Source organism: Diachasma alloeum, unplaced genomic scaffold (genome assembly GCF_001412515.2).
Source record: "Diachasma alloeum isolate Michigan unplaced genomic scaffold, Dall2.0 Dall_scaffold_00284, whole genome shotgun sequence".
In the NCBI taxonomy this organism is placed as follows: Eukaryota; Metazoa; Arthropoda; class Insecta; order Hymenoptera; family Braconidae; genus Diachasma; species Diachasma alloeum.
Window position 1 is genome coordinate 772,965 of NW_021680423.1, and position 10,498 is coordinate 783,462.

The 10,498-nt window shown below is 39.9% G+C and overlaps 1 protein-coding gene across 1 annotated transcript in view; it reads left to right on the forward strand.

The window, feature by feature from the left end:
• The window catches only part of LOC107038503 (fatty acid synthase), a 32,555-nt gene extending 22,257 nt beyond the window's left edge, over nt 1-10,298 (forward strand). The window contains exons 5-10 of the mRNA XM_015257644.1: nt 2,602-4,096; nt 4,266-4,661; nt 5,397-7,363; nt 8,025-9,317; nt 9,420-9,926; nt 10,036-10,298. Of these exons, the coding sequence (XP_015113130.1) occupies nt 2,602-4,096; nt 4,266-4,661; nt 5,397-7,363; nt 8,025-9,317; nt 9,420-9,926; nt 10,036-10,152 (5,775 nt within the window). The 3' untranslated portion in view covers nt 10,153-10,298. The remainder of the gene's footprint in view (nt 1-2,601; nt 4,097-4,265; nt 4,662-5,396; nt 7,364-8,024; nt 9,318-9,419; nt 9,927-10,035) is intronic.
• Nucleotides 10,299-10,498: the final 200 nt, after the last annotated feature.

Sequence of the window (10,498 nt, forward strand, 5' to 3'; positions counted from 1 at the left end):
ATTCTTTATGGGTTTTTCTATGAGGGTCATATGGAGGTCATGTGAGAGTTTTTTAAGTGTCATATGGGGGTGTATAGGAGTCATATGCGAGTCAGTTGAGAGACATAGGGGGTTATATAGAGGCAGTATGAAGGTCATCGGGAGTTCATATGGGGGTCATATAGATGTTATAAGAGGGTCATATGTGGGTCATATGGAAGTCAGATGGGGGTCATAAGAAGGTTCCTTGTGTTCGACTCTAGTAGCCTTTCATTTGACCCATGGGTGCTATCGCACACTTGGACTTTTGTATCCCCCTTTTTGGCCCTTGGCCATAATTTGACCCTTGGATCTTTGTTTGGTCCTTATAAACCCCTTATGACGCTTGATCAGTACTTTACTTATGCGGCCCGTTTTGCCTCTCAAATATTGGAAGAGGGCTACTTCAGGTCTTTCTTGGTTATCCTCAGGATTAGTCTCCCTTTGGGGAGATGAGAGTTTGCTTTGTAGCTTCTACTTGACCTTTCAAATTAGTTGAATGCTATATTCCCTCTTGGTCAGAGCAGTCTCAAGATGTTCAACTTTACTGTCAACATTGGAGGGTTTAGAGATTGTGAATGCTCTGTACATTAAGGAGCTAACAGCAGAGAAATACCTATTTGTATGAGTTGGCTTGCGATATACCTGGTGGCCTAGAGTAGCATCCTCGTGGCGTCGAACTAGGACATCTATAAATGGGTGATGTCCGTCGTGCTCGTTTCCATGGTGAACTTGATGCTCGAGTTGAATATTCAAGAACTCCAGGAATTGTGTTAGACCTGTCTTCCCATGTGGCCCGATGATAAAGGTATCAATCACATACCTGTACCCTATAGTGGGTTTTAGAAATGCTGACTTCAATACTTCGTTCTAAAAGTATTTCACGAATATATTTGTAATAAGCGGGGAAATGGGAGAACTCATTGCTGCACCCGATTTTCGCTTATAGTTCTCTCCCTCGAACTCACTTCCATATACTTTCAGTTTGAAAGAGAGTACTTCCTAGTGCTCAATCAAAAGAAGGAATTGGGGAGAAATATACTTGGATTTCTTGAGTATTTCCAAGTTTCTGGTACCAACTGGAGAGATCGTGAGATTCATTAGCTTTTTGATGAAATTGAGCGGATTCTGGATGGACAAACCATCCAAGTTAACTTTTGTAATGGTTTTGTGAGAAACTGAGCCAGTTGATAAGTTGGTGCTCCGAAGTTGCTTACATTGGGACGGAGAGGAACAGACTTCTTATGGATTTTGGGGAGCCCATAGAGTTTAGAAAAAAAAAGATTCTTCAGAAGTAAGGAATTTTGTCAGTTCTTCCGAGAGACCAATCGATCAATTGAAAAAAATTTATACGATTGGCTTGACCCCCTGCCCCTCCACCATCATTGCTTTTATTGGAGGCCAGGACATATCAAAAGTACCTCCAAACATCGGAGCACAGATCCAGAGCTCATAACTCTGAAGGTGCAGACTACAATGTTTGCGGAACGTCGATGCAATCCTGAAACCGAACATGACATTCATCCGGAAGCCAATAATATAAATTCTACATAATATTCTGTGAAAAATTCTACGCTATTTTTAATTAATTATTTCATATCAAATATTCCTTGACCTTGTGACGATGGAAACATTGATAAGTCAATGTTTGCTACAAAATCACCCACATGGAAAAAATATCTATACAGAAATATATGTCACTTATATCCGCTTATATGGGGTATACTTTCCGGCAAAAAATGCAATATTTGCGATATATGTTGGATATATGTGTGTACATATATGCCACTGGGTATAGCATATACCTGGTATACAAGGCGGATATATTCAAGATATAATTCCAGCAAAATCACTATATATCACTTATAAGTTTTGGCTTATATTTTTTTCTATGCGGGCACGCTTGAATTAGAAAATTTTCCATCTGTTAGTCTTTGATCATTTATTCAAAATACGCGGAAAATTACATGATTTATTTATATTATTAACTATGATATGTGAGGCAATATGAACTATACATCCAAATATGGTACACAAATTCGGCCTCAACTTTTTCGAACATTTTTTTATGATTTTATTCAATTCTTATGCATACAAAAGATGGTTTTGGAGAAAATCATGGCGAGCAAACTAAATTCAAGATTTGCAGTTTTATTTCCTGATTTTCACCATGAAATTTAAGTGAGGAAAAAAATAATTAGCATCGTACGACGCTCGAGTAAGGAAACCGGCATTTCGTTTCAACGGCCATAGAGTGGGGATATTAAAATTAAACCTAAAAGGTTAATTAGATCAATCAATTTTAAATAAAATCGTTTAGGCTCGTAGAGCTTAAAAAACTTTTATCTACAAATAAGTAATGTGAACAAACAAATGAAAAATTGTCAAACATTTTGAGGCTGTATTTGCATACGGTATTCAATGGAATGGTCCATATATTTCAATTCTTCAATTCGCACTTCGTTAGGTTCTTGAATGTCTATTCTACAGTTTTAAAAGAATTCGTATAACATTATAAGGATTTTCGGCTCCGGTAATTCATCTTCTTTGTTAAAGGATCCCAATTTCTGTCCTTGAGCGCAGGTTGAAAGTCGTCCAGTTGATGTAGAATACGTCCGCCTGCTTCACGACCTTCATGCAGAGAATCTTGCAGGTCATCTTTATCGTGGTTACACGGTTGTAGGCACTTCCAGCCCTAAAAAGAAGCTTCGAGGGCTCAAGTACTATGCGGGGACCAAGCATCAAGTCTGGTTCCTCTTCTCAGGAATCGGTTCCCAATGGCCAGGCATGGGCACATCTCTTCTTCGCTTCCCAGTCTTCGCGAATTCCATAAAGAAATGCGATGCAGTTTTGAAACTGCGTGGAATAAACATCTATGACATCTTGACGAATCCCGTCGAAGCGATCTTCAAGAAGCTCTCCAATTGCTTAGTTGGAATAGTAGCGGTGCAGATTGGTTTATTTGATCTCTTAACATCTTTAAGAATATTTCCAGATGCTATTATCGGATATTCCTTCGGAGAACTGGCTTGCGGCTACGCAGATGGTTCTCTTACAGTAGAACAAACGATCTTAGCCGCATATGGAGAAGCTCTAGCTCTGATGGAATCTAATAAAATCAGAGGTGCAATGGCAATGATTGGTTTGGGATATGAGCAAACTCAGAAGCTTTGCCCATCAGATATCGAAGTTGCTTGTCACAATGGCCCTGAGATGACTGCCGTAAGTGGTCCAGTAGAGTCAATCAAATCTTTGATTGCAAAACTTTCAGCAAATAACATCTTCGCTCGAGAAATTCCATGTAATGAAATCGCATATCACAGCAAATGCATAGCAGATGTTGGACCAAAGCTCTTTGCATACTTGAAGAAAATCATCTCAGAACCTAAACCTAGGAGTTCTAAATGGCTCAGCACATCGATACCCCATTCACAGTGGAAGTCACCTCAGGCAAGACTGTCTTCAGCTGAATATTTTACGAACAATCTCCTTGCTCCTGTTCTTCTCAAAGAGACAACTGCACTTATTCCCAAAGGTGCCGTTGTCATCGAGATAACACCTGATGGACTTCAAGATATTCCGAAAAGTTCTTTCAATTCTGAAGTCATCCATATGACTCTCACTCAAAATGGACATCAGGACAATGCTGAAGTTTTCCTGCAGGCAATTGGAAAATTTTATGAAAATGGATTACAGCCTGCTATTTGGAAATTGTACCCTGAAGTAAAATTTCCCGTATCTAGAGGGACACCCATGTTATCTCCATTAATCAAGTGGGAACACTCTGAAGACTGGTTCGTTACCTCCTACAGAACGCAAGAGAAAATCGATTCAGGGGAGAGGATTGTGGAGTTGGCCATGACTGATGAGGATTATGAATATATGGAGGGACATGTCATTGATGGGAAGAATCTCCTACCTGCAACTGGATATTTGTCCCTCGTCTGGGAAACTATAGGAATGATGAAGGGAGAATTGTATACTGAAGTGCCTGTTGTGTTTGAAGATGTGCGGTTTTTGAGGGCTACTACACTCTCGAAAGATGTCACTTTTGAGTTAACTATTACGATTCAGAAAGGTAAAACAAGATTTCTATTGTTAGTTAGAATAGAAATATATGGAGACTCATTTGTTTAGATGAAGAATGAGATTTTTTTTTACTGAGTATGTTTTACTAATATCCCACTGACAATTCATTCGAGGACCACTGATCACCGAGATAACTTCAGAATTCAATTTCATTTCAGGTACAGGGAAGTTTGAAGTAGTAGAAGGAGGTGTAGCAGTGGTAACGGGAACTGTTCGTCACACACCGAATCCCCAGCAAGAACAGATAAGCTTCCCAATAACAAACAAAGAGGAACCTGAACAAATGACCAGTAAAGACATCTACAAAGAGTTCAGATTACGTGGATATCAGTATTCTGGACTATTCAGAGCTCTTAAGAGTGCTACCACTGATGGATCCAAGGGAACCATCCGTTGGGCAAATAACTGGGTGGCCTTTATGGATAACATGCTGCAAATGGGACTTCTAGGGCGTGACACTCGCAGTCTTTTCGTACCTATAGGAATTGGAAAACTAACGATCAATACAAGGAAGCATTATCAACAGATCCGTGAGATGCCACGTGATAAACAAGGTAGAAGCAAAGGATTCTCAAAGAATTAGAAGAATAATGATATGAATATTCAAATAATGATTGATTCACTCACTGTTTTATATCGACAAATGCGCTCAGTTTATTTAACAGGAACCTCAAAATTGTTCTCGGGAATCGACTCAAGGATCGATCACACAATACAATAATAAATAGAAAACAGTACAAAATATGAATAATAACAGAGTATGTCCACACTACATCGCTGCCGGGTGAAGGGTCCCACTGGCGACTTGTTGCTTATTTCCAGTCGCAGGAATTAGCAAAAATCAATACTTTAGGCCATGAACCTATAACGACGACCCAATCACGCTGAACCGTCTTCTTACATATTAACGAAATTCAAATTAAAATGCATGAATGACAAATTGAATGAATTGAATCACAGTAATGACGTAAAATAAATAAATTAATGTTCGACAAATAACTTGGAATGATTCCCTAAAGGAGTTTGCCAGATCCGCGAGAACAGGAAATCGTACCGACGTGAAGGGAAATAATATCTCCTGTTATAGGATAAGAAGTTAGGAAAACCTCTCTTGTAGCTTGAGAAATTATCGATGGCGAATCTCTTTTCATATTCCATTTTGGACTTGATAATTACTAAAATGTTTCTACACCAATAAGACTGTCACATTTGAATTGAACAATTCTGCATTTCACTATTGAAATTAATTAAATTCGCATTCTTATCCCTTATTAATTCATTTGTTCAAGAATTCAAGGTTTATACGAGCAAGCAACACGACGTAATCTTCTCCGGTGGCGTCCAAATCCGTGGTTTGCAGGCCAGTGCAATAGCCCGAAGAAAGCCACTAGGTGATCCCGTTCTGGAGACCTATAAATTTGTAGCCCATAGAGATCGTGCAGACATACCTTTAAAAGATGCAGTCCGTTTGGCGACTCACCTTGCTCTCGAAAATCACCTCGGCCTCAAGGTGAAAACCTTAGAAACCCTACAAGCAGGGGAGAAACATCTTCCAGAAGAACTTCTTTCCTTTCACATATCAGAGACTTTGGCGAATCTACCCATGGTCCAGGCAGATGTTAATATCGTCACCGCAGAGAATGACTTACGCCCCGGAGATATTCCTGAGAATATCAATATCACAGATTACAAGAAATTAACTCCAGAAATGAATGCATTGATTTTAGCAGGACGTAACCTCCTAGCTGCGCAAAAAGATGAATCAATAAGTCAGCTTCTGACAACCCTGAAGGACGGAGCTTTTGCTGTAACCCTGGAATCATCACCTCCACAAGAAGTTATTCAGTCATCTAAAAAATATGGATTGAACATAGTTTTTGAAAAAGTTGTTCGCGGAATCACTTTTTTGCTTCTTCGGAAAATCGAAAGAATACCTAAGAATACTATCGTAATACCTGTAAACAATGAACAATTCTTCTGGGTGAACACCTTACAAACAGCGCTAAAGGCAGAGGTTGAACGAAACGTCACGGGATCATCGAGAATTTTGCTGATCAGTGATAAAGCATTTGAGAATGGACTTTTGGGTCTAGTCAATTGCCTTCGAAAGGAGCCTGGTGGGGAAATAGTTAGAGGGCTATTGATTCAAGATTCGAATGCTCCAAATTTCTCGCTCTCGGAGCCCCTGTATGCTGATCACCTAAAGCTGAATCTCGCAATAAATGTCTTGAGATCAAGAGGCACATGGGGATCATATAGACATCTTCCCCTACCATCGATCACATCACGTCCTGTCTACCATGCCTGGGCAAATCAGCTCGTGAGAGGTGATCTTAGTTCATTCCGTTGGATGGAAGGGCCAATCACACCGAATTGCAAGCTTTCTAATCAGGTCAGGATTGTTTACTCATCAATAAATTTCAAAGATATCATGTTGGCCACTGGAAAACTTACTCCTGAAATTTTCGTTAAATCGAGGAGTGCAGCAGAGTGCGTTCTGGGAATTGAATATGCTGGAATAAAAACGGATGGTTCCAGAGTAATGGGGATGGTCCTTTGTCGTGCTATGACGAATATTTTGAATTACGATCCTACTCTCGCTTGGAATGTCCCTGATTCTTGGACACTAAAAGATGCAGCTACCGTACCCTGTGTTTATGGTACTTGCGTTTATGCTCTTTACTTCCGCGGCAACATGAAAAAGGGTGATAAGGTACTGATTCATGCTGGATCCGGTGGTGTTGGACAAGCAGCTATCAATCTTGCACTTTGGACTGGATGTGAAGTTTTCACTACTGTTGGTACTATGGAAAAGAGATTATTCATTCGGAAGACGTTCCCCCAGATTCCTAACGATCATATTGGGAATTCTAGAGATACCAGTTTTGAGCAATTGGTGATGAATAAGACGAATGGAAAGGGTGTTGACATTGTTCTTAATTCACTCGCTGATGAGAAACTTCAGGCTTCGGTTAGATGTCTAGCTGAGGGAGGCAGATTTTTGGAGATTGGAAAATTCGATATGGCTAATAATAGTCGTCTAGGAATGTCTGCGTTCTTGAAAGAAATAAGTTTTCATGGAATTTTGTTGGACAAAATTTTCGATGATACCGAGCAAAAGAGGAACGAACTTCATGGTCTGATGCAGAAAGCATTGGACGATGGAGCTGTTAAGCCACTCAACGTCACCATCTTTTCCAGGGATCAAATTGAACCTGCCTTCAGGTATATGGCTGCTGGAAAACACATCGGTAAAGTGAGTGAACTTCCCAATTACTGATTCTCATTGAACATAAGGGATATAATAGTTGGAAGACACAGAATGGGTACCCAGATACTTGGTCCCTGCAAACTGGATCTCTAGAAAAATTGTTCCCCGGCAAATTGTTCCTCATTTTTTTGTTTGCTCCAATTTCTTTATTGTTCTCATTTTATTCGTCTGGATGGTAAGTGTTGAGCCACCCGTTATGTAGTAGTTATCATTACACAGGCTGGGAGCGGTGCTTCTCCTGCTAAGAAGAAAAAAGCTTACCGTGATTATAATCGTCGCCTTAGGACTGTTGTTGATGCCTATAATCGCGATAACATTGATAAATATCTGAAAAGCGTTGCCAACATTCTGTCATTTTGAATTAATATTGAATTACATTCTTCACGCGGACTTGTTCTTGAGTTTGGGATTTCATATTGTTTGATTCGTTGTAATATGTATTTAATGATCTTCGTTTTTTGTAAATATGTTCATAACCAAACCATTTGGTGTTTATTAATTTCTTATTGTGGTTCTTTTTTCATTTTGGGGCTTGTTTTTGCAGTTTTTTTTGGAGAATTCCTGTTTTTGGTCAACTGTTTTTGGGGAACAATTTTCCGGGGAACATTTCTCTTGGAACTCACATAATACGATATTTCAATTTTAGGTAATCCTTGAGGTTCAAGATGAAAAGAGCCTGGGGGTTTCAATCCCGGCCCTCCCACGATACCACTGCCGGAAAAACCGCTCTTACATAATTCTAGGGGGTCTGGGAGGCTTTGGGCTGGAACTGGCTGACTGGCTAGTTCTTAGAGGAGCTCAACACCTAATCCTCACATCCCGTTCAGGGGTCAAAAACGGTTATCAACTCATGCGGGTCAAACTCTGGCAGAGCTACGGCGTTAAGGTCACCATTATTACTGGGAAAGAGGCATCAGACGTAGGAGATTGTGAAGAGATTTTGTTGGCAGCATCAAATCAAGCTCCAGTGGATGCGATTTACAATCTTGCGGTCGTCCTCAAGGACAGCCTCTTAGAGAATCAAACACTAGAGTCGTTTGAAGAGTCCTTCAAGTCCAAAGCTTGGAGTACAAAAAATCTTGACAAACTTTCTAGAAGGTTGTGTCCAAAACTCCGTCATTTCGTTGTCTTCTCTTCGGTCTCCTGCGGACGCGGTAATGCAGGACAAACAAACTATGGAATGTCCAATTCAGTCATGGAGAGAATCTGTGAAAGACGAGCTGCTGAAGGACTTCCAGCCCTTGCAATCCAGTGGGGAGCAATTGGGGATGTTGGGCTCGTCGCAGACATGCAGGATGATGACAAAGAGCTCGTGATTGGCGGTACTCTCCAACAGAAGATAACATCCTGCCTCCATGCACTCGATGGCTTTCTCAATCAGAGTTGTCCTGTTGTTGCAAGCATGGTGGTCGCTGAGAAGAGAGCAGGTGGCAGTGGCACCCTCAATGTTGTCGATACTGTCCTCAATATCATGGGTCTCAAAGATCTGAAGTCAGTTGGCCAACACACATCACTAGCTGAACTCGGAATGGACTCTATGATGGCAGTAGAAATAAAGCAAACCTTGGAGCGTGAATTCGAAATATTTCTCACAGCGCAAGACATTCGTGGCTTGAACTTTGCCAAATTAAGTGACATGATTTCGAAGGATCCTGAGTCAGTGGTGGAAACTACAACCAGTACCGATGAAAAAGCTCCTTCGATAATGAATCTGCTGGTTAAGCTTTTGGGCACAGACGAGAGTATAATGAACAAAATAAGCTTTACATTACCTACCAAGCAAGAGAGGGGACACGAGGAGGTGTTCTTCATCCCTGGAATTGAAGGTTTCGGTTCTGTTTTCATGAATATTGCACCTGAGATCAAAGCTCCTGCTACTTGTCTGCAATTGGATCCCATCAGCGACTCCATTGAAGATTTATCTACCAAATTATTGCCTGTAAGTCCCTCTATCATCATTCAGGATAAAATTATTCATTCAGTGAGTGAGTGAATAAAAACAGTGAACAAATTTTAACTTAATTACGATATTGTGTTTCAGGTCGTTCTGAAGAAAAACCAAAGTCGGAAAGATTTTCTTATCGTAGGATACTCGTTCGGATCTCTAGTGGCAATCGAAATGGTTCGACATTTAGAAGCGCAAGGTCGTAATTGTCAACTAATTCTGGTTGATGGTTCTCCAGAATTCTTGAAGACTATCAGAAATCACCAGTTACGAGCCGTAAATGATGATGACCTCGGCACTAATATGCTCATTGGTATTACTGATATTGTGGCCCCCCATGTTAGTGGGGATCTATATTTAGAACTCAAAAAATGCAAAACGTGGGAAGAGAAACTCAATGTATATATGGACCGAATACCAGATGATGCAATGAAAATCTCGCCTGAGGGCCAAAGGAATATCACTATTGCTATTTATCACCGCCTTATAGCTGTTGGAAATTACGATCCTTTAAGACTCCCACCTCTGAAATCTTCAATCACATTATTGAAGCCCACCTTAGAGAGTTTCAAGTATCTTTCTGCAGATTATGGACTCACGAAGGTAACTAGTCAAGAGCTCCAGATTCAAGATGTCAATACTTTCAGACAGAAATTGTGTAGAAAACTTTGATGAGAAAAAAATCTAAAAAAAAATTGTAAATTATTTTCAGTTGACGACGGGGGGCGTGAAAATTCACAGACTCGAGGGAAACCATGTAACAATACTGGACAATCCGAAAGTAGCAGCTGCAATAAATGGAGAGTTCCTCGAAGATGCCAACCTTTGAATTATTATATTTCTTCATTGGGATTTTTGATTCAGGAACAATAAATGAATCTATTCAATTTGACTCATTTCATCTTTCAAAATTTATTACTGATGGTGAAATGTTGAAATGATTCAAGCCCAAAATATAAAAATTAAAACTATTAATTAGAGAATTCTTTCCGTTTCCGAATCATCTTATCGCTTTACTATTGATATGATTAATCACTATCGATTAGAAAGGAAATGAAAAAATATACAATATCACTCATTCAATAGAACAAATTAATATTGTCATCCAATCTGGTCCAGGCACTACTGGAATATTTGAATCGTGTCTTGGAATCCTATATCTTCTGATGTACAGG